The sequence below is a fragment of the Phasianus colchicus genome, chromosome 17, assembly GCF_987193195.1.
Source record: "Phasianus colchicus chromosome 17, bPhaCol1.hap1.1, whole genome shotgun sequence".
In the NCBI taxonomy this organism is placed as follows: Eukaryota; Metazoa; Chordata; class Aves; order Galliformes; family Phasianidae; genus Phasianus; species Phasianus colchicus.
In genome coordinates, this window is record NC_143452.1 from 13451202 (window position 1) to 13475755 (window position 24554).

Below are 24554 nucleotides of genomic sequence, written 5' to 3' on the forward strand. Positions count from 1 at the left end.
TGCAGTGACACTCTGTTCTCCTGTCCTCTCAGCAATCCCAGGAGCCGCCCGCTGTGAAAGGCCTGGCCTTGGCCACCAAGGTGCGTAGGACCATGAGCAGCCGCGTGCACGAGGCGGTGAAGGCGATCGCGCTGTGCCACAACGTGACGCCGGTGTACGAATCCAACGGGGTGACGGACCAGGCCGAAGCTGAAAGGCACTACGAGGACTCGTGCAGGGTGTACCAGGCCTCCAGTCCCGACGAGGTCAGTTTGTAGAGTTCAGCTTGTGCTCCCACACTCGGGTTTTGTCCGGGGTGTGTTTTGTGGGTAATAAAGTCTGTTCCTCTGACAAAGGTGGAAGTTGTGCTGGTGGCCCTTCTGTCTGAGGAGGCATCCCTTCCTGTGTGGGTGAGACAGACTTGGGGCAGCACTGCGGGATGACCCACGTCTGCCAGAGGTTCAGAGCCTTTGGGCTGTGCTGTGCCATCTTCCTCCAGCTCCTGGTCCAGCCAGGGCTGTGCGTGGTGCTGCAGCAGAGGCAAACTTTGCAGCTTGTTGCTGAGCCTTCTCCTGGTGCTTCTTGGATGTACCTTCTTTGATGTGCTCACAGTTTAAAAAAAGAAAAAGTTTTCTATTCGTTTGCATAATTACACATGCTCTGTATTTTGGAAAGCTAAAGTTTTACGCTTTCCATAAGAATCCTACTGAGATCAGCCATTTGATGGATTCTTCCATTTATTGTAAAACAGACTTGCCTCTGATAATAAGCTTTCCTTCTTTAGCATCAGAAGGAAACTAGCTTTCCTCATTGTTAGAGGTGAGAACTTGTTTGCAAATAAATAAATGTATTGGCTAAAGTCCTCAAATTGCCAGTTTTCTGGAATGTGTGTGCAGGTATTATTGAAGGGTTGGCACAGATCTTCCACGCTTTGTGCCATTCAAAATATTCCCTGTCGATTTTTTTTTCTTCCCAAGCAGGCAGTTCATTCATTTCAGGTTGTGTATCTCGTCTGTATTATACAAAAGTTGCATCTTTGCTTTCTCCTGTTCCATTGAAGTGCCTGTAATAACAACAAATGTGTGGCCCTCTCTGGCCTGGTGAGATCATCACACCCCCAGTCTAGGTCTGTTTTGCTTACCTGCTTTTCTCCTCTAATGTGTTGCTCTCCCCCATGAAGGCAGCTTTACAGAAAGCAACTGCCTTTGGATTGAAATGAGATCTGAATGATTTCCAGATGGTAATTTCTGTATTTGAGGGTTTTTTGTTTCTTTTTCCTAAAGCATTCACTGGCTGCTTTCTCACAGATCCTCAGTTTATTTACATATATATGGTATATATATGTCAGTGATTCTTTTTTTTCATTGCATTATTCTGTCTTTAAAATATTTATGCAGCAATTTGTCTCAAATGCCAAAGGAATTATTGTTTGTTTGTTTATTTTACTATAGCATGATGACTAATCCTTCTAGTATTTAATTTCTATTTTTCCTTTCTCCAAATGTCTTCAGTAGAGAATTACAGTGCGTTCGGAAATCAGATACGCCTTGTTGCACTGAAGAAATCTTTTCTGTGGGTCTTAGATATACAAATATTGTTTAGACATCCTCTGTGCATGTCACTCTAGATGGTACAAAATGCAGGATCAGCACAAGTCAAGTCCTTGAGAAGAGAGCGATGCTGTTAAATAACATTCCCTGTAGGGGAATGACTTCGGGCTCCGGTTAAAGGCAGCCTTTGAAATCCTATATCAATAAAATATTACCATGGCAGGGAAGGTCAGTTTATGAAATGAGTACAAAAACTTGTATTCTCTTTACTTTAACAGCGAGGGTAATTTCTACCAGTTGGCATAGGATTCATTTCCTGTAACAGAAAGCAGGATTTCCTAAATTTGTTTCCTGTGCACGCTGCCATTTAGAAGTCTTGAAGTATCTTTATTCAGATATCGGTTACAGCCTTGGGGCTCTGCAAGCGTGTCAGTTGTAGCCATACAGTAACTAACAGGGGAAATGAAATAGATATAATCTGATCAGAGATAAGAGTGCCTGAGATTCCTGGGCAAACAGTCTTTAACCCTGACAACCCGCAGCTGCCAAGACATGAAAGGGTGCTCTGATCAATGGGCTTCTGCCTGTTGCCTGTGTGCCTAGGCAACCCTAAATGGGACGTTTGTAGGGAAACTCATAGCACAGAAGGATCAATTTGTCTCTTTAGAATGAAGCCTATTAGTCGATATTCACTTTGGTGGCTTAGATAATTTAATTACCAGAAAGAGCAAAGCTGGGGGGGTAGTGCACTGCTGCTGTAGCTGCTCTGGTCTGTGGTGCACAGACCCACGTCTGACCTGGCCAGGACAGAGCTGCAAACTCCTGGAGTGTGCTCAGGAACCTATTGATTTCTCCTCATCTGTCAGCATGGGCTCTCCTGAAGGTGCATGAGGGGTTTCCATCTTGGTAGAAGGTGCCAGCATATCTTGGATGTTTCTCATCTTTTCACCGTGACTGGGAGCCCCACCAGCTATTGGTTTAAGGGCAGAGCAGAGCTCCTTTATGCTGCTCTGGAAGCATAAAGTTCCTGGCCCTGCTGGAGAGCAGCCAGTTCTGTTTAGTGGGTGTTGTGCCCTGGTGTTCAGGGCCAAGCACATCGTGCTGTGTGGTGAATGGGAATGGTAACTTCAATGCTTGTAGTGATCTGATGGAACACTTCAGAACTGTATCATTTTTCCTCTCAGGTTACTCACAAAGCAGTGCACAGACTGGGAGGTGGTGAGTTACAAGGGGTCAGCCTCACTTCCCGTTGGTTGTACTTCACCTGGGGAGCTACTGAGGGCTGGAAGAACGCGGCAGCAAGGAGGAGGGACCACGACCTTCATTATTCCTCCCCTTTGTTGTCACACCTTTTTGTGGTCCCAGGGCAGTCCAAAATGAGTAACACTGCACGATGAAATGCAGTTAGTTAGAAGTATGATGTGCGCAGCGTAGCAGGGATTCCACGCTGCTCTTCCCATCACTTTTCTTTCTGGAGGTTCAAATGCTTCCTAATGTAGCATTGGAATGAGATGCTGGCAGGAGGGAGGAAATGAGCACCTGGAAGAAAGTAGCAATGGAGTTGCCTTAATAGCCTGAGTGGGGAGCAGAGATTTATGTCTTCTGCCCACACTGGTGAGCTGCAAATGTCTGATGAACATTTAGTGCCATGTACACTGAGAGCGTACTCATGTAACATCACGCTGCAACAAATTCCCAGTCATTGCTTATTAACCAGAGTATTAGAAACCTGAGCTCAGTTTCTGCTCTGGGAGGCGGTGAGAAGGATCATGCAGCTGCACACTGTAATGCATTGAGGATGTCTCAAGGAAAGATGAAAAAGAATCTCAGAAGATCCTTTGATTTGTTGTAAACGTTGTGAATAAGCCTACAAAAACTCGCTAGCATAAAAAACAAATACCGATTCAAAACGACATGAAGGCCTTTAAGGACAAAGCCAAATCAGCTTGTGTTTTTTCATCTGATTGTTTAAGACTAGAGAAATTTTAGGTCCTTTTTAATCCTAACAGTAGACGAAAAGGAGATGAGAACACAAAGGATTGTCCAATTAGATCAACTGCATTAACTTCCTTAGTAAAATCTTGAGTCGATGCAAGTATTCATAGATTGAATTTTTACCTGTATCTAGTGATTTCCCACAAGAAGTGCCATTTTCACCTAAGAAATTTTGGGTGATTAAGTAAAATCAGAGCCCCAAAAGCCCAAGGAATAATTAACCTTCAATCAGCAGCAGCTCTGTGCCCAACGCTCTCAAGCTTTGAAAATATCACTGTAAAATACTTGTAATATTTTGTGTTTGTTTGGATGAAGTGTCCCTTGATCTTTTCTGAAGGCTGCTGATGTTTGGGCTCATGTCAGCTGTGCTGCCATCCTGAAAAAGTAAGAAGAAAAAATTGATGTGTGGAAGGAAGGGCTTCTCTGCTAAGAAGTGCCAGCTAGGCAGCTTTTTCTCACTTTCTGGCTCAATGAACGGGAATGGTTTTAATTCATAAAGCATAATTTCAGAGCTAGATTTCAGCCTGCTGTGCCTTCCCTCTCAGGTGGCCCTGGTGCAGTGGACCGAGAGCGTGGGCTTGACGCTGGTGGGCAGAGACCAGTCCTCCATGCAGCTGAGGACCCCGGGTGGCCACATCCTGAACTTCACCATCCTCCAGATCTTCCCCTTCACTTACGAGAGCAAACGCATGGGAATAATCGTCCGGGTAGGTGGCTTTAGCAACGCTCTTCTGTCCGTGTGACTGTCCTGTGGTTGCACCGTGGGAGGTGCAGTGCTTTTGCTCTCAGGAGCGGTGCGACTCCTCAGGCTACGAGCTGGTCATGTGCTCGGAGCCAGCAGCATCTCACAGCTGGGTTAGTTTGGTGATGTGTCCTCCTCCTTGGTCAGGTATGGCCATAAAAATAGGAGGGACTGGTTGGGCAATAAGGAACAAAAATCAGAATGTTTTGGCTGGCTGTGCAATGAACCAACACTCGACGGTCCTGATGATAAGCAGAGGTGCCATGTTGTTTCTCAAATAAGCCTCTTTTTAGAAAGCTAGAAGCCAGCACTGCCAGCAAACAAAGCAGATGCAGCCATCCCCTGCCTGGGACTTGAACTCAGTGTTCCCTCCTGTGCGGAGGAAGAGGAGCTCATGAGTGCAGGACTGCTCTCCCCAGGGGATGAGGCCCCACCAGCCTCGGGGGAGCTCCAGTTGACTCTGAAGATTCGCTCTGCATCCTTGGGCCACCCTTGTCCCTCTGCGAAAGGTCCTGCTCTGTCACATCTGTGCCACACTCACAGATGTTGCATGTAACAGGGTGATGGAGACAGCAACTGGGGAGGAGCAGAGGGATCATGGATTGGTGCCACTGTGAACAACATCAGCGTGTTGCTCCTGGTGGTGGGGAGGTGCTGCCCATGCCTCTGCTGGGTCCCATGGAAGTGCAGGACTCCAGAGGAGGCATTTGATGTAGCTGCAGGGAATATGATAGGGGTTTTTTTTCCTGAGCTAGCAGCTCAAAACCATGCTGAGAATGTGTATTGTGAGCAGAGTTTGAAAATAGCTGAGTGAAGGCAAAAGGGCGCATCAGTGCAAGTGGGTAAGTTTATCAGCAGGCAGGCACTGCGGAGGCTGAGTGTGTGCTGAGCTGAAATGGTGCACGTACCTTTGTGATTCTGTCTGCAAACACAGTAGGAGATAAGACTCTTAGAAGTTAATTACCTTGGAAAGAAAGAAGAAAGTGTGGGTGTTTTAAAAACACTAGGAATGAATTGGTGCCATTATTGTCATTAATTTCCAAGACAGTGCTAGATAGGAAAATGAACAAGCCCAGCTGAAGTGAGCCACTTCCATTTTCCTGCAAAGCAAATGAGAGGAGGCAATTTAAATATCTTTTTTTGCAGATAATTAAAACATCCTTGTTATTTTTACTGAAAGTACCAACGGATAATTGGTATCAGGAATTTAAAGTATGAGTAGTAAACCTGTAATCCAGGACAAGAAATGATTTGCTGTATCATTTCACGTGATCTGCAGCCTTGTTATTAAAGGTGGGGAATGGGTAAGACTGATTTTTGCCTCCTTCTGGATTGCTTCCTATTTACTTCGGGGTATCTGGGAACAGGGTGTAAAATTATCTTCTGCCTCATGTTGAAGGTGCAGCAGTAGCAGGAATCACCTTTGGTGTTGTTGCAGGCAGCTGTGGCCAATATCTGTACGTGGGCCTCCTCTGCAGCAGATCTATGTGGTTTGTTTGCATTTGTTAGCTTCACAGACCTGAACTCTTCAGGAGCTCAGCCCTTGTCAGAAGCTGCACCATGAAGGGATGATGTTGTTGAATGCAACCACGGTGTTGCACAACATGACAACAATAAATACCACAGAGAACTTCAATTTTCCTATTACTGAGAGATTCTGTGATTAGGATGGATGCAGTATGTGCACACAGTAACCTTTGCAGAGCCATGTTGGCGATCTGTGTTCCGTTCAGACCGAAATTCCCAGAGCTCGTGTGAATGGGTGTTTGCTTTGTGTCACCTGAGTATTTTGGGCTGGGATCTCCTGCCATTCAAAGAATGTCATTTAAATGCTGGATATCAGGCCTCAGTATGGTGGCACGAATACATATTTCAAGTTGTTCCAGGCTTGGCAATATTAAAACCTGCCCGGGGGCAGGAATGCATGTTGAAATGGGCTGATAGCTGAGCTCATAGGAAGCAAGCAGTGTGTTGAATGTTTGAGTGTACAGCTCCAGCTGAATGTGTTTGAACACACAGACGTGCTGTGCTGCATGGGGCAGCTGCCATGAGCAGCAAATGCAGCAAGTCTTCAGCTGGATTGTATCTTACAGTGAAAGCCATGCAGAGACTTCAGGTGGCCTTTTCAAGTCCTAGAAGAAAAAGATGAGCTATAAATACTCTTTTCCCCCATTGCTTGTAATAAAGCACAGACTTTTGTTGTTGTGTCAGAGGTGTAAGAAATGGGCTATCCATCAGAACCAGAGAATGTTTCATTAGATTTTGTTTGTGTGCTCAGCAGAGAAATGGAAGATCTGAAATTCTTTCTTGTCTAAGTAGAAAGGTTCCCTTTTATCCCCTCCCCCCCCCCCTTTACGTGTAGTAAAACAATAAGATACAAAGCAGTGATTTGAAGCTTATGCCTTTTGAAATAACTGTTAGCTACATTCCTCTCATTTAGGAAGAAAAGGTTTCCTACTGTGTGATGCTGTATTTAACGTAGCACTGCTGAAGAAAACAGCAAAACTCCCACTGCTGGTCAGCAGGAGCAATGGCAGGGCCAGAGCCCGTGTCTGTAGGACAGGTTTGTGCTGTTAGCAAACGTGCCCACCCTTTGTGCTCGTTAAATGTCTTCATTTTGCAGCTGGTGAACTACGTGCTGGTACAGCAGCCCCCTATGCACCCCATGCAGAACTGGGATTTGAGGAGCAGGTGTTGACTGCCTGTGTGTTACCTTGCTCCAAAATACTGTCTTAAAGCAGTTTGCATTAGGAATAGTTAAACAGTAACTGACAAATAAAACTATTGAATGTACATGTTTACATGTGTGGGCAGTCATAATATTGGTTTGGATCCACGGCTTGCAAGGTAGTTGGTTACCTTTCAGTAGATCTTTTACTGCTGTGCTGCGTGTCTAAAGGCTGGAAAAAAAAGAGAAAGTAGCACAAAGTGTCAAGGAGACAACAGAAGCAGTGTGCTGGGAGGGGGAAGAGAGCAGCTGCAGAGCAAAACTGCACTCAGAATTGCACCAAGTAGGATTCAGGTGATGGTATTTTCTGCTCAGCCGTACAGCTATTGCCGCTCATATGAACTGCCATTTTTCAGCCAGCAGCAGCCACTGTGAGTGCCTTGCCAGGCTTCCTGCACGACCTGGGTCTGGGATTTCAGTGAGTGAAACATGCACAGCAATGAGCAATGGCACAGAATCCTCGCAGGGACCGCAGCTCCCCTGCTGGTCCTGTCCTCTTTGGCCCTCACAAAAAGATCTCCTCCAACACAGCTCTTGGTAAATAAAGCAGTAGTTGATAGTGAAAGCAAGCAGCAGATGTTGCCTGGCTTGGGATATTTTTGCAAGATCTGTTTGTTATGTGTGATCAACTGTCATTTCTTTAGCTGCTTATTTCAGTTCTAAGAAGTCCTGTTTTAACAAAGCAGCCGCTCTGTGCAGTGCTATTTACTTACTTATCTTCTTGTAAGGAGGCCTGTTTGTTTGACCACAACTTTTTCCATTCTTCTCTCTCTTTGCTTTTTTTCCCCTTACCCGTGTGGAATGATCTTTGTTGCAAAGCAAAGATAGTGCTATTGTCATATCTGGAATTGAGAGAAGCCTTTGAACTGCGGCCAGAATCAGACCACGGTGGAAAAAGATGCTTCTCCAAAACAATGTAACTGGCAAATCTCTGTGTGGATTTATAGTGCGATCTCACCATAATATGAGAACGCTGTAACCTCCTACTGAACTTGCCGAGAGGAAATGACTAATGCAAGGAGATAGCTGATACAGTATTTATATTGGACAAAACCTCTCAACTATCTTAGCCAGTTCTGCAGCACGGGAAGTGGAGTCCTTATGCAGTTTCCTACAGAGATGTTGTTAGACACTTCTAAATCAAATAACTGAATAGATGCACCCTTACCTTTACCTCTAACAAAAGCATGGGGTGTTTTACTCAAGGAGGTTTTAGTAGCGGCTCATTTTGCTTTGGGGAGGTGGGATGTGTGGCTGTTGGTACATGAAGGCTGAATGCTTCAGGGCTTTGGAAAGAATTCTGAAGCTTAATCGTGAGAATCATACTTGTGAAGATCTTTGAGCTTGGTTAAAATGCTCACTAAAGGATCCTTGGCCACTTGATTTTCCCAGCAAAGACACTTATATTTCCTCTTTGGATTTTTAGTATCAGCATCAGGTGCTGCTTTTTCTTGCTGTGGAAGTGAACTCTGTCTCCCTGGTGCCATGGGACATCAGGCTTTTACCTGCTGACTTGCACTATGTGTGGGAGAGCCGTCTCCAGTTTCAGTAACAGCAGAACAAACTGATACCCATATTATGTAGTGCAAAAATGAAACAGCATTTATTGTGCTTTTTTTTTTTTTTTTTTAAATTTCTCCTCCTTTGTTCATGGCTGTGTATTTCCAGACCTTCCTGGGCTTTTTCTTTTCTTGTGTGAAGTTTATTTTCCTCCTATCCCTGGTGGCTATCTTGGTTGATGGAGCGGTTTGTTCCTTACTCATTGTTTTGTCTCCTTTGAGGAAATTGCCAGAGTTCCATTAGCTTGTAGTACTGATAGCTGTGACCTCCTTAGGTGTCTGCCTGGTTAGAAGGGATCTTTTAATTTGTGGTAATGTAAATACGCTTTGCTTGCAGCCTGCAAATTACTTGTATCAGATAAGGCAGGCAGCAATCTAACCTTTCTGCAGCAAGCATAAACTTTAATTATGCCTATGCTGTATAATGTAACAGGGGCAGATTAGAGTGACTTTCAGTCTGTTAAGCTTTGTGCATCTGTTTTATTGTTTCCATAAGCATGAAGCAGGTTTTCAGGGTGAGGGGCAGAGGTTGTTCTGAAGGCACACACAGTCAGGATCACATGTTGCTGATTAAGAAGCTGATCACACTTGTCTGAATTCCTGCTGCAAGTGCTTGAATTCCAATTGAGCAGCATCTCCTCTGGCCCCAAGACAAGGTGGTGGGCCACAGGGACTTTCAGCCTGACCCAGTGCTGAAGATACTTTTGTGACTGTTGTGTTGAGCTCTGTGGAGAAAGGACCTGGATTTTCTGGTGGACAACAAGCTGGCCATGAGCCAGCAGGGTGCCCTTGTGGCCAAGAAGACCAATGCTATTCTAAAGTGCATTAAAAAGAGTGTGGCCAGCAGGTCGAGGGAGGTGATCCTCCCCCTCTGCTCTGCTCTGCTGAGGCCACATTTGGAATGTTGTGTCTGGTTCTGGGCTCCCCAGTTCCAAAAAGACAGATCTCCTAGAAGGAGTCCAGTGGAGAGCTGCAAAGATGGTGAAGGGCCTTGAGCATCTCCCTTGTGGTTGAGGGCTGAGAAACCTGAGTCTGTTTAGCCTGGAGAAAAGACTGAGGGGAATCTGTTAAATGTTTATAAATATCTGAAGGGAAGTGGGAGGCAAATGGATGAGGCCAGGCTCTTCTTGGTTGTACATAATGATAGGACAAGGATCAGTGGCTTGATTGTAGGAAAAAACTTGAAAAAACTAAAACTTGAATGCAGGGAGTTCCATACCAATATGTGGAAGAGCTGCTTTACCGTAAGGTGATGGAGCACTGGCGCAGGCTGCCCATAGAGCAGGTGGAGTCTCCTATGGAGAGAGATTCAAGACCCATCTGGACCCCACCTGTGCGACCCATTGTAGGGAACTGCTTTAGTAGGAGAGCTGGACTCGATGATTTCTTGAGACCCCTTCCAACCCCTGAGGTTCTGTGATTTGGTGGAAAACTCCTTGCTTACCTAGCTAATATTGGCTAAGTGCGCTAATATTGCCCCAGCATTGACTCTTCTGCTTCTTCAGGATGAGTCAACGGGAGAGATCACCTTCTACATGAAGGGAGCAGACGTGGTGATGGCTGGGATCGTGCAGTACAACGACTGGCTGGAAGAGGAGGTATGGGGCAGCCTCTCTTAGTACGCGGGTTCCTTGTGTAAGTGCTTTTCTCCTACCAGGGCAACGCCTGACAAAGCTTCTGTTGTCATTCTGCCACAAAGGAGACAAGTACTAAAATACCTTCAGGCCAAAAGATTATGCATGCTGGCAATTCAATGGGTTTGTCTTTGGCCAAACATATATGCAGTAACAGGGAAATCGGGTGGCAAGTTCAACATACTTAGTACAGAGTAATTTCCACAAATAAAATGGATGTTACTCAAAACTTACGGCCATTCAAGGTCACCACGTTTGTCATGAACTTGATTCTGTGTCCGGATTTATTTCAGACTGAAAAGTCTAGTTTCAAAACTCCATTTTGCAACTTTGTGCTGGGATACATGCATCAGATGTGCAGTCATGTTGACACACAGTTTGTAGCTGTGGCTTTGGTTACTGGTTCTCTCCAGCCCCACACCTCGACGTTCATAGAAATAATGTGTTGGCCTTATTTTATTGAGTTTATGGCCATAGATTCCAAGTCATCAAATCAAAGCTTTGTGTTCTTAGAGGCAGAGCAGACGAAATCAGTGGGGCTGTTTTTGCCGCAGTGATATGGCAGAGGGGACAGTTTTGTTTCTGATCACTGGGATAGATTGCAAACCATTGCAGATCTCCTTTTTTTCCTTTTGAGTTTATCATGCACTTTATCAGATGTTATAGACTCGCTGGGGTTGCTCAAATGGGACAGTTATTTTCTTAACCTGCTATCTTGCATTGCAGTCTCTGAAACGCCGTGCATAAATCATCTTACTTGAGATGCAGTTTATGGTTTACAATGTGATTCTTCTTTCCAGTGTGGTAACATGGCTAGGGAAGGCCTGAGGGTTCTTGTTGTAGCCAAGAAGTCTCTCACTGAAGAGCAGTATCAAGACTTTGAAGTAAGTTTCTTGTTTTTTGTTTCTTTTTTTAAACAAATAATTGCAGAAATGACTCTCACAGACCTGTCATGATAATGCCGCCTCTCATCTCCTTAATCCTTCTGCTAAAATTGCCATTTTTCAGTGTCTTGCTGTTCTTTTAATTAAATTGACTTTAAAAAGTGATATGTAGGAAACTGGATCCCATCCAGGAGTCTCCAAAACAGTTCCCGGTTCCTGCTTTATAATCCTCTGCTGTCACATGTTCTGCAAATATCCATTATTTGTTAGGCAAATAGTGTTTGCCTGGGGCAGTGTATTGGCTTTTAATTTGCACTGTTGCATTTTGAAACTGGGGGAAGCTACAGACATCCCACATCCAGCACAGCCAGGCTTTGTGCATGGGAATTGTTAGGTGGGCTCCTATGGGCAGACAAGATATGAGGGAAGACTGTGGCCAAACACAGAGATGGGGTGGTAGAAAGACTTTGGATTCTCTGTCAGTCACCAAACCGCGGCTGGGCCCTGAGGTGCTGGGGGGTCATTCCCAGGCTTTTCTATGTGTGCCAGGACAGAAGGACACAGACAGACTACCTGAAACACTTCCAGCCCATTCTGTAGCAGCACCTTGTGCTAATGGGCCGTTACAGGACATGTCTCTGAATGACAGCTAACAGGTAGCTTTGGGGGTCGTGCTGCCTAGCCCTGTATTGCACAGAAATTGGAGCGAGATGTTTGTGGCTACGTCTGCTCTGTCCTCAGGCACGGTACGTCCAGGCAAAGCTCAGTGTGCACGACCGCTCGCTGAAGGTGGCCACGGTCATCGAGAGCCTGGAGATGGAGATGGAGCTGCTGTGTCTCACCGGTGTGGAGGACCAGCTGCAGGCAGACGTCCGGCCCACTCTGGAGACGCTGAGAAATGCTGGCATTAAGGTCTGCCTAACCCACCCCTGGCAGGAGCACCTGGCCCCTCTGAGTCTGCTGTCCTGCAGGTGGAAAATGGGAACGCTTTGGGGCTGTGCTGGAGTAAATTTTTGAGTGGGTGCTCTCTGTGAGCCGGACCAATGAGTGTTGATGTGTTTGTGCACAACGTTAGGCACAGAACATGCTGGAAGTGGGGGCTGCTGCTGGGGGCTCTGCTGGGGAGTGCATGTCAGTGCTGCACAGCAGCCACTGGAGGGAGCCTGAGCCAAGAGAATGAGGGGCTGGAAACACGTCGAGGTTTTTAGGCTCCTGCATCTGATGCGGGCACTAACAACTCCAGCTGTGCCCGCTGGTGAAGGATTCCAGGTTTAGTTTTCCTCTCTGGGAACTTGTTCAGATCCCAGGCTCGCTAAAGGGGAAAAAGATGGACTAACCATTCAGATTTGAACAAGAAAAGTAGGTAAAAGGTTCTGTTTGTGGCTTCTCTACTTTTCAGTACCAAAGTGAGCAAAGTCTTGAGCTGTACTGTAAATCCAGCAGCAGGGCTGTGTTGGGATTTAGTTTGGAAGTGGAATTCCTGGCTTAGGAACAACTTCCAGAAGTGCTTTCAGTTTGGAGCCGTCCCCATAAGCAGGAGGACCTGGAGCCACTTGCTGGGCATGCAGCAGAAAGCCGAGCTGCTCAGAGTGCTGTGTGCCTCCAGGTGGGAGCTGTGTGTGGGTCGCACCCTGCGGTGCCCCTGGCTGCTGGGGGTTCGTTAGCACAGGGCACACAGCAGGTAAATCACAGCTGGAGGCAGTTTGATCATTCATCTCGGGACCCTTCTGCTGAGATCAAATCATTGTCCAAATTAAGATCATTAAACAAATAAGTGAGTCTTTGTGCATGTTTTCTTCTTTTCTTCTTTTCTTTCTTTCTTTCTTTTTTTTTTTTTTTAAGGTTTAAATATTCCTGGGTTTCACCTTGAAAGTGTAAAAACAGCCATGCAGTAAAAAAGACAACAAAACCCAAAGGAAAAACAACCAGCAAACTTAACATATTTGCAGTATGGAAGGAATTCTCTGCCAGATTGTAGCAGAGCATTGCTGCTGAGTATGGCTGCTGGCGTTGCTTTCTAATATCCCCCCCTTGCCAGCACAAAATAAAAGGAGCAGTGTGTGCATATTTATGTATATGCAAAATAAAAAATATTAAAAAAAAAAATACAGCGACAAAAAAACCTTAACACAAAACCAACTCAGTCTGTTCCAGATGCACACATCAGCAGTGAGCTAACCCCAGTTGCATCATCCACATTGCAGGCAGGGCTGTGAGGGATATTTCTGCAGAAAGGCCTGCTTATTTCAGCACAGAAGAAATGGCTGGGGTGGGACATGTTAATACATGTGTTCGTGTTCCTTAGAATGCATTTTGGGGGTTATATCAGCAGAATCTGGAAAAACTGCAAGTGGAGAAATGTTATGTATAGCTGGTAACCTCTTTTGCCTTTTGGCCTCTAAAAATCTTCATTTTAATTGGTGAGAATTTTCTTGTGCATATTAAAATAGGGCTTCTTTTTAGAAAGAAAATGCATGTATGTGTATCCCAAGAGTCCTTTCATCTGGATGTCCTGCAGACGTGGCTCTGAAGTTCTGTACTTAACACAGAGAATGCTTGGATTTCAGGTGTGGATGCTGACGGGGGATAAGCTGGAGACAGCCACGTGTACGGCGAAGAACGCGCATTTGGTGACGCGCACACAGGACATCCATATATTCAGACTAGTGAGTAACACCCACGTGCCCCTCTCAGGACCTGTTCAGGACACCAGATTCTGGGACAGGAGGGATGCTGAGATCACAGAATCACACAGAATTGCCAGGGTTGGAAGGGACCTCAAGGATCATGAATCTCCAACCCCCTGCCACATGCAGGGCCACCAACCTCCTCATCTAATGCTAGACCAGGCTGCCCAGGGCCCCATCCAACCTGGCCTTGACCACCTCCAGGGATGGACCGGGCATCCACAGCCTCTCTGGGCAGCTGTTCCAGCACCTCACCACTCTCTCTGTAAAGAACTTCCCCCTGACATCCAACCTAAATCTCCCCTCCCTCAACTTCAAACCGTTTCCCCTCGTCCTGCAGTTATCAACCCTTTCAAAGAGTTGATTCCCCTCCTGTTTGTAGGCTCCCTTTAGGTACTGAAAGGCTGCAATGAGGTCACCCTGTAGCCTTCTTTTCTCCAGGCTGAGACCACAGCACTGTTCCAGCAGTAGACTTAGATTATTTGTCTTCTTTCAACCCAGCATTCTCTCCCTTCTCGCTTATCAGCGTGCTGCCTGTCTGGATGCTTTTGCTCCCTTTGCACTTGTTTGTCCCATTGCTTTCAGCCCAGCAGAGCAGCCCTCCCTGTTTCCCTGCAGGTGACAAATCGTGGCGAGGCCCACCTGGAGCTGAACACCTTCCGCCGGAAGCACGACTGCGCGCTGGTCATTTCTGGTGACTCCCTGGAGGTAGGGCTGACGCTGCCCCAGCAGCAGCCTGTGCTTCACGTCTGGAAAGGAGCGTTTGTGGAACAAACGTCAGTGATGCTTCTGATCTCTGTCAATCAGGTGTGTCTGAAATACTACGAGTATGAGTTCATGGAGCTGGCTTGCCAGTGCCCTGCCGTCGTGTGCTGCAGGTGTGCTCCAACGCAGAAAGCCCAGATCGTGCGTTTGCTGCAGGAAAGGACTGGCAAGCTCACCTGTGCCGTAGGTAAGCGCTTGAGAGGAACCTGGAAAACAGTTTTGTCTTCCTTCTAGTGTCCTCCTGTTCACCTGTTAGGCGAGGAGTTTGTGGTTTAGTGTCTGTAAGGGCATCTGTGGCTGGTATGGAAAGGCTGAAAAGTGTTTTAAGCAGGTTGGACTTCCATGAAAACTGTTGGGTTTCTCGAAGTCTGACTTCTGACAGCTTCATGCTATAATAGACAGAGGTTGAAGTCAGAAAGAAGAGTGTTTTAGCTGTGTACCATGCAGTAAGAGATCTTTTACTCTCACCAGGGATGAGTGACCATGTCCCTGTAGCAAAATGCTGGAAATGCTGAGATAAGGAACTTTTTGTGTGTGGGGGGGGGGTAAGATGCAGATTTGCATCTGGAGATGCACAGATGTTTGGGGTGTTACCTTTGCACAACACAGTTTGAGCTTCATCAGATACAGTGTTATTGTTAATGTGAGCTTTATGTCAGCATCGCAGGTAAAGTTGTAACCAGGCAGGTTAACTCATCACTGACCTCCAATTCACATGGGTCTGTAAAAAACCAAATGACAACCTTCTGAAAGAATTAAAATTCCCGAGTGCTAATTTTAAATCCTGTTTTTGTTAACAGAGTTCAGTATTTCTTCTGTATTACAGCCTGGTCCGGGCACCTTTGATAAGGCTGAAAGTCATCTTTGTAGCTAAACTACCAATTAATCCATGCTGTGACCTGCAGGTGACGGAGGGAATGATGTGAGCATGATTCAGGAGGCTGACTGTGGAGTCGGAGTTGAAGGAAAGGTGAGATTTCCTTCTGCTTAATAAGACTTCCTGCAGCAATTCAGAAACTTGTTAGCAAGCAGCTCTTAAATGAATCCTCAGAAACCTGTGCAGGAAAGTGAGAAGCTTCCACAAGAATAATCAGTCAACCCGTAATGAAGTCACAAGCAGTTTTAGCAGAGTTGAAGTTTCCTATTTGATTACTGGGAGATTCCTTAAGCTTGGACCACCACGTTAATTTTGGGATGTTTAATCACATGTAGGTGCTCTGCATGCTGGGGTTATGATTGCTTTAATAGCATGCACTCTACGGGTGCAATTAACATGGATTGTATTACTTTAGAAAGCTCCAGGTTAGAGCTCTAGTTCCTGCGTGTGGCGTGGTTCCAGGTGAAAGGACTGGGTTTGGTGGTGATATAAAGCCTGCCTGCAGCATGCTGGAACGCTAGCATTGGGAGAGCTGCTGAGAGCGAGCGTTTGTGTTCAGAACCGACGTGGTACAAAATGAGCATCGTGCGAACGTGCGTGTTGTGAATCGTAATCCAGAGGGTTGCGTAGAGTTGGAGGCCACGGTTCAAATGGGAATTCTTGTCATGCTTTCGCTCTTTGCTTAAAGGCTGTGGTGGAAGGCAGAAATGCTGAGGTAATGCTCTTCCCCACCTAACGTATTGCACATTTTCATGGAAAATTCTGTCATGATAACTTAATAGGGGTAATATATTTCTTTGTTTCCAATAAAGAAATGATCTGACCGTGCTCTGCTTGCTGTTGTGTGCAGGAAGGCAAACAAGCGTCGCTCGCGGCAGATTTCTCTATCACTCAGTTCAAACATCTGGGTCGTTTACTGATGGTGCACGGACGGAACAGCTACAAACGCTCGGCAGCCCTCAGTCAGTTTGTAATCCACAGGAGCTTGTGCATCAGCACAATGCAGGTGAGATGATGTCGTGTGGGCTTTTCCCTTGAAGGGGTGTCCAAAAAAAGTCAAAAAGCAAAGGTTCTTCATTTCAGTTTGAGTGCCACTATTTCTTATGAAAATTTTCATGGGTTGGAGGCTGTTACTTTGTTATGAAAGCACACAAGATCTTGTTGGACAAACATCAGTAAGTTTTCCAAAACTGGACAAACAATGCTTTGCCTTAGGAAACGCTGCTGTGCTGCAGTGTGGCGTGGTTGTTTGGTAATGCTGTGAATGCTGAGGATCTAAGGGAGGGCAGTTCTCTTAAGGCCTCTGCTGAGTAAGTGCACTGATTTCCAGGTGTGTTTTAGGTCAGGTCTTCAAACAGTGGGACCAAAGGTAAGCACTGGCTGGCGGGGTCTGGCCTAAGTTACAGTTAGATGGAGGCTGCTCTCTGGATGTGTATCCCTGTGCTGTGTAACACGAACACATTCCTCAAGAGTACTGAAACGTTTTATAAAATACTTGAGCTTTTTGAGAAAGCTCATTCTTCCCTCCCATCTTTTTAGAATAAACATGTTGGAGAGGGATAAGTGGAAATGAGACTGAAACTCAAGAGGACAATGAAGCTGCTTCAGCAGCAGAAATGTATCCAATAAAAAAATAAATTAATTAAAAAATTTAAAAAAATCAGAAAACAAACCTATGATTTCCTTAACTGACAAAAATCAATCTTCAACTCATTGGAGTTTGTAGCTTGTATGAGTGAGCGTTAATTCTTTTTACATTGTAAAGGCTTCATCAGGGAGAGAGGCACGAGGAAGTGCACACCTGTCCTTTATGGCATCAGAACAGCTTTGATCAGAGCAGTGGGCTCTGGAGAAAACTCTTCGTGTTCTCTTCTCTGGAACTGCATCACAAAATGTTTTCCAAGTCCAGTTCTCCAGTGTTTGCTATTAAACATAGATTTCATCCAAGGTTTGTGGGAATAGAAAGGGTTGATGTTACATTCTTCTTTGTCTCAGGAATTTGGAGAGCTGCTCCAAGTACTTTTCAGTTTGAACAGAGTGTATTTTTAAGCTGTTACATGAAGTGCAGTATTGAATGCCTGAAAAGCTTATTTCTTTTTCTTTTTCTAGGCTGTTTTTTCATCAGTATTTTACTTTGCTTCAGTCCCCCTCTACCAAGGCTTTCTCATCATTGGGTGAGAGCTCACATTTTATTAATAGTGTGGAAAACACGTGCATAGTGATGGATCTGGGTGAATTAATATGCAAGGTGTGCATATCTCACAGTACCGCAAAGACACCAACACAGCGCAGACACTTCTAGAAGCCTTTTCAGAAGGAGAGTCACGTTCAGAAGGTCAGACAGTAACAGCAGTCCTTGTTCCAGGAGGAGCTCCTGGTGAAAAACAGAGAGGTGGTCACTGTGGGCTGGAGCTGTGCAGCAAGGAGAGCCAGCACAAAGCAGTGCCCGCTGGGGGGCTGCCCAGAGCCTTCAGCAGGTGGAACTGGTTGCTGCAGTAAGCTGAGGGATACCAGTGAAATACACTGCTATTGCACCTGCAGTCCCGTTACTTTATAGGCTATAATGTACATGATTTAAAACAAAACCAAAGCAACCCAAACCAGCACGTTCATCCCCGCTCTGTTGTGGTACAAGCAGAACCCAGCATGAACTGTAGAGTGGAGTTTAGGGTGGAGACAGGTCTGTCCTTGGCTTTGGTAATAAATCTAACATCATTTGCAGTACTTGAATCAATCATCTGCCTAGGAATGTTTCTAATCACAAGCTATTCAAAAACCAAGTCCTACAAGTTTTCCCTACGTGCAGAACTCACTTGCTCCATTTGCAAGTTTTGTAGAACATCCATTACTACTTGGATACTGCATTGCCATTCCCAACGTTAGCATTTCTGTTTGTTTGTCTGGAGTTTAAATAATTTATCAGTCTTCTACCTTCTTCTCAGGTACTCCACAATTTACACCATGTTTCCCGTGTTTTCCCTGGTCCTGGACAAGGATGTTAAGTCTGAAGTTGCAATGCTGTACCCAGAACTCTACAAAGATCTTCTTAAGGTACGAGAAATTTTTGTTTGTTTTGGCTTAGGGCAAAACCGGACTTTGATTGGAAACTCTCTAAATGTTTTAAATCAAGTTATTATCAGTAGATATGGAACTCATCACTGGACATGTGCATTTTCAAGCAAAGTTGTTTTAAAGGGAAGTTTGAATTAACAGATACAGCCAGATTTCTGTACAGTTTGCTATTGAATGGTACATGAAATATGGCTTATTGAAAACTGATGGGAAATAATAGTTGCATTCTGTGGGAAATTTCAAGTATATAACATTACTGATTTTTTTCAAAATAAGGGGGAGGAGAAATTGCCATGGAATCTGCACTCTCCTGAAGCCAGAAACATGGATAGTGAGTGGGAGCACAGGATCTAATTTGGAGAAGGGAGGAGATTAGAATGCATTTTCCTGGAATTTGCCTTCAGGGCCATGTAAAGGGACCTAGAAGTTTGGTTGCTGTGTGTTTTGTTGTTGCTTGAGCATGAAAGGTCCTCCTCCTTAGACAAAAGAAGATTTATCTGATACCATAGATATATCAGAAAGGTAAATCTTGTCCTTGGTTCTTTTTTTTTCTTTTCTGGAAAATTTTTGGAATAGCTGGGTATGCGGACTGGGAACATCTTTCTTAACTGAAGGAAAGGATGGACTGAGTCTTCAGCAGATCGTTTCCCTCAAGGATTTCTGTTAAACAGATACTCTTAAAAACAAAGCCTGTTTTTCCAGCAGCCTGAATAAGTCTCCATCTGGTTTCACTTGTATGTTGTCTCTGATGTCATAAACCACTAATTCTCCAACCATCCTTAGGCCTGGTCTAAACATAGGGGGTTTTTGTACTGGTATAGCTATGTTGGCTGGAGAAGGTTTTTTAAAAACCTATCTGCCTTCAATATGATGTGATTTGTGTGTATAGAAGTACGATATTAATATCTACACATTTGTGGATGCACACATCTTATATTTCCCAGTGCAATGACTGGACTCGGGAGACGTCTTTGCACTAAATTAATTGTGTGTGCAGTGAGGAAGAGATTGTACTGATCTGTGCAAGCAGTGAGCATCCATGGTCCCAGGCCTCCTTCGTGCATCATGAAAAATGAGAACAGAAGGACAGTACCTCAGGGTTGGTTGGTCTGGTTTGTTTTCTCTCCAAATCACTCATAATTCTCTTTTATTAATTGGTAGATTGATCTATAAGGGAATGTTCATAGCAGAAAATCCCCAACACAGCTTTTCTTTTTCTCTTTCCCCCTCTTAGGGACGACCACTGTCATACAAAACATTTTTGATATGGGTCTTAATAAGCATCTATCAAGGTAAGAAATCAACTTCTGCTTGTACTTCTGCAAGTTCTAATGAATATCTGTTGGTATTGTGAAAAGTTAAGTGAATTTAACAATGCATCCTTAGTATGGCGAATAAATAAATAAATATTTTTGTCTTATAAAATTTTGGCAGTGCTACCAAAGCAAGAAATTATCTAAAGATAAAAATATCTAAAGATATTAGCAGCAACTGATCAACATTGTTGTACACTGTGTGATGTTAGAAGTTCAAAGCACTGTGCTTTACTTCCCTTGTGATTTTGTGCAGGTTCCCTTTGCTGCTATAGTTGCACCATCTGTAAGGAGGAGCTTGTGACTTGTCCCTTGTTTTCAAACAAGTTCCCAATCCTATGTGTTTTGCTGTTTAGTCAGTATACAAAACACAGAATCTGTATGTTTGCATATTTTGTCTAAAGCCTGTCTGTTAGTAGCAGCCATGGTTCTGGTTCCTCTGTAGCCATCTGTAATTAAGGGCTGGAGTAGAGCTCAATGACTTGATCGTATCGCATATGGTCTAATTAAGCTGCTAAGAGAGTTAAGCACATGCCCTAAAAACAACACATCCGTTTTCCTAAAGTGGTGTGGTGATTGGGGAATATGTCTAGGAAGGCCTTTTCTTTCAAACTGCCTTTTTAAAAATCAGGTAACCTCCAGCTCAGATACTTTCCTTAACTGTTAAGCAGGGAATGAAGGGAAGCACGTGCGTAGTGTTGAGCCATAAAGCTCAAATGGCAACGTGATCCCGTGACAAAATGTCTTGTTTTCCAGCACTCCTTTATCAACAAGAGTCAGCATAACCGTGCCAAAGTTAGCAGCTAGTTCTTACTGATTTAAATGATGTTACCATCCTCTGTAGGGAGTGAAACCAAGAACACAAAAGCTCTGTTAACCTTATCTTCTGAAATCTAATACAGCAGCACCCCGTGACAGGGTAGCGCCTTCTCTGCTGGATAAATACGATGGCGAGGCCACAGCATTTACAGAAAACTCACAAGTGGTGGGGAGCTAAGGCCAGAGGGTGATGAAGTGAGGGAAAGATTTCTCCTTGAGCTAAAACCACTGTCTTGCTATGGTATTTGGCAAAATTGACTTCACTTCTGCTGTGCTAAATATCTAGAAAACAATTGAACTAGTTGCTAGCAGAGATGAGACTGACTAAAAACTTGAGCAGCCCAAAATTTTGGAAAGTTCACAGCTGGATTTGAACTTCGTGGCTCGAGCTCTGGTCACTGCAGGTTTTCCTTCCGAAAGGAGCCTAGTGTGATGGATGTTGGTGCAGATTACTCATGCTGTTAACATGAGTTATTTGTGCAGGTGGCTGTGCAGGGCGTAGTGAACATTCTCCAGCTAAAGCCAGAATAGGAGCATGAAACAATGCATCGTTAATCGTGCTTTAGTGTGCCCTTCTATTAGGGAGAAGTGTAGAGGAGGGGAGAATTTGGCTGAAGAAGGCAAAGAGAAGCTGACTTGTGTGCGCTTTGCTTCCATCTGAGCACTGAGGCTGTGGGTCTTAGGAATATTTGATATCCTTCAGCTTCTGAGTAGTGACCAGCTGCTTTTCTGGGAGGATGGATTTCCATGATTATAGAAGTTACCAGCTGCCAAAATACTGAGCGTTCACTTCCAATTTCCACATGTCTGTGAATATGATAGTCTAATATAACAATCTGGGCATCTGTGCAGTAACTTTTTTCCCTGTCTTCTTATCAGTTGTCTCCTAAATAGTAACGGATTCCTTGTTTTTCATGAAACCTGTGGAATGTAATGACAGTCTCAAGACACAGCTGTGTTTCAGTCTCTCCAAGACTTAGCAGTAGGTTTCTAGAGTTTTGACTGGTGTTAGGGTAAAATACTCAATTGGTCTACTCTCCTGCAGGTAGCATCATCATGTACGGAGCGCTCCTCCTCTTTGAGTCTGAATTTGTTCACATTGTCGCCATTTCCTTCACGTCGTTGATTCTCACAGAGTTGCTGATGGTGGCACTGACGATCCAGACGTGGCACTGGCTCATGATAGTGGCTGAGTTGCTTAGTCTTTCCTGCTACATAGCTTCTCTGGTCTTCTTACATGAATTTATCGGTAAGGTTAAATACCTTTTCTCCATCCAGTTGCTTTATGACCTGAATAGTTGACTGGGTTGTGAGGACATTAGTTGGATTTAAAAGGCTGTTGATGATGTCAAACTGATTATAATGGTGATGCTTCTGTCCAAAATAAACACTTTTTGATTTGGAGGATGTTTTATGGTTCCTTCTCACAGTGAAGTGCTAGAGAGGAGATAAAGTTAGTCAGTAGGCTGTGTGCTGCTCAGTGAACCTCATCCTTGCTTTCAGAGCTTCACCATGTATCAGCTGTCATATGGAATAGTGATCTTTTATTTCCATGTGTGAAGTGGACTTGAGACTGCAAATTTGATCCTCTCCTCTTGCTTTGAAGCATTTCACCTTTAGCTAGATGAAGTAACTGCCTCCTAAAGCTTACCCAACTTTATCCACTTCCTCATAGGCCCTTCTCTTTTTTTAATCTTTTTTTTTTTTAAACTTGCCTGGAAGGGAGTTGATCCATTTAGTCTCCAGGCTAAAGGGAAAAAGGTGAGGAATTCCAGGTCCCCCAGTAGTTATCTAGTTACAAATCAGGTCTGTAGGCTTTGTTCCAGTGTTTGTTCAGGGATCCACAAGATGTCACTACTTCTTCCATAAAGCTCTTTGCCTACACTGAAGGCCATGAGGGTAATTTCCTCATGGGCCAGATCTGTGTCGTTTACAGATGGGTACACTAGCTCTATCTTGAACAATGCTGTAGCTATTTTTGTAGTGCCTCTGAGATCTGACTGAGTTGAGAGATGCGTTTGTTTGGACTACCAGCCAAGTAGCAGAGCCCAATTCTCAGAGTCAGCATACGAGTAGCCCATTTAAGGAGAGTTCAGTATTTCCAGGGGATGGATAGCCCTGCTTTAGATGGGGTATGCACGTGCATTTGCCTGCAATGAGTTTCATGCCCTGCTGGAATCCCACAGGATTGGGTCAGGCATTTGTGAAAGAGGCAGAAAAGTGAGGTGCCAGGGATCGTGTGAGCTTCAAAATTCTGTGTGTGGGGGAAGGTGGGGCTGCTTGAGAAGAACTGTCAGATTGCACTGCCTTTCTGTGCCTCTTCCCTGAACGTGTTTCTCTTTTGTTGACTCTGAGTTTTTCTCTTTTTACAGATGTTTACTTCATTGCCACTTTGTCGTTCTTGTGGAAAGTCACTGTCATCACTCTGGTGAGCTGTCTGCCCCTCTACGTCCTGAAGTACCTGAGGCGAAGGTTTTCTCCTCCAAGCTACTCAAAGCTCACATCCTAGGGCTGCTTTCCTTGTGCACCAGAGACAAACGCTGCACGTGGCTGAGAGGCAAAAATCGTGTAGTTGTTACTATAACAAATACGTCTGATATTTGCATAAGGATCATGTGGTAATCTCTATTACATGCTGCTTCATTGAAAAAGACTTCACAACTGCCATGAATGGAGACTGGCTGGTACAAGGGAGTTCTTTGGAGAGTGGAGGCACTTATGAGTTCAGCCACTTTTTGTCACTTTTGTTTAACTTAACTGGGGTCAAATGCGTGCAGCTATGGTGATGATTGGTTTCTCACTTGTGGTTAAAAGCATCCAAAAGCTGCTAACTGACCTCAACATTTATATTTGACAATTTTTAATTTTTTAAGTATCTGTGGTGTTCCTTGCAATGTGCTGTGTAGTTTTATATTCATCTTTTCAATTCAAGTAGGTACGTTATTTTTACATCTTGGAAATCCCTTAATGTAGGTGATGCGCTGTAGTGCTGACAACAGATTCCCGATTTATGGCATGCTGTTCCCATAGTGGGGCTCCAGTCTGCACATGCTTGAGAATCTGAGCTTGTCTGAGATTTCCTGTCAGTGCTCACCCTAGTGATTTTGGTGGTATCCAGCCATCGATAACTACAGAGAAATGTAATCCAAAATGAAGAAATGGAGGTTTGTTTAGCTTTTGTGCTTCCTGCTAGAAGGAGCTGGTGACATAATAGCTTTACTGTATATTTATTTGTATAGGAGAGAATTATCTAAACTTAAGCAAATTTCCTTTGGAAAATAAATTTGCAGTTGATCAGACTTGAAACGTGTTGACAAGGTGAGAAGAGACTTGTACTGTTCTGCAGACAGTGTGTCAGACTGGCTCGAATCCTTGGAGACTGAAAGGAAAGGTCACAGAGCTGCTGCTCCTCGCAGCTCTACCAGGTCTGCTTCCTGTTAGGGCAGAGCAGTGAAGATGGGCTGCAAGTAAGCCGAGGGACTCCTGGTGGATGTTGTTTGTGACAAAGTCCCTACAGAAGGCAGTTTTTGAGAACCTTCCATGTGCTTCACTATAAAAACCAAACTTGAATCAGAGGCAGGAGCAGGGTACAAAGGCATTAGGCTTGTATGCAAAGCAAAAAATATATATATATATTTTAATCTGGTGAGTTTTGCTTTTGTAATGAGGTTCAGCCCCCATTGTAACACAGTGAGGATGGTTGCACATGCACAGACAGCTCAGGAGAACGGCAGTCACAGGAACCTTTTGCTGCTGGGGCTGTGCATCAATCATGGTGAGCTTGTATAGTGGCAGCCATCCTCATCTAATGGCCGTTCGGTCTGTGATAAATTAGTTGCTTTTTGTCTCGTTCCCACATCACAGAAACCAGTGGTGGCTGGCACTGCTGGCGCCGCTGCAGGGCGGCTGTCGGAGCGGTGGGAATGGCGGAGCTGTGTGCCTGCACACCT

The 24554-nt window shown here is 44.7% G+C and overlaps 1 protein-coding gene across 1 annotated transcript in view; it reads left to right on the forward strand.

Moving 5' to 3' along the window:
* ATP9A (ATPase phospholipid transporting 9A) overlaps positions 1-23901 on the forward strand; it is a 49827-nt gene extending 25926 nt beyond the window's left edge. The window contains exons 14-28 of the mRNA XM_031616042.2: positions 33-245; positions 4070-4231; positions 10059-10151; positions 10988-11071; positions 11813-11983; positions 13639-13737; positions 14377-14466; positions 14566-14710; positions 15429-15493; positions 16251-16406; positions 17510-17574; positions 18343-18451; positions 19707-19764; positions 21650-21853; positions 22977-23901. Coding sequence (XP_031471902.2) covers positions 33-245; positions 4070-4231; positions 10059-10151; positions 10988-11071; positions 11813-11983; positions 13639-13737; positions 14377-14466; positions 14566-14710; positions 15429-15493; positions 16251-16406; positions 17510-17574; positions 18343-18451; positions 19707-19764; positions 21650-21853; positions 22977-23113 — 1851 coding nt within the window. The 3' untranslated portion in view covers positions 23114-23901. The remainder of the gene's footprint in view (positions 1-32; positions 246-4069; positions 4232-10058; positions 10152-10987; positions 11072-11812; positions 11984-13638; positions 13738-14376; positions 14467-14565; positions 14711-15428; positions 15494-16250; positions 16407-17509; positions 17575-18342; positions 18452-19706; positions 19765-21649; positions 21854-22976) is intronic.
* Positions 23902-24554: the final 653 nt, after the last annotated feature.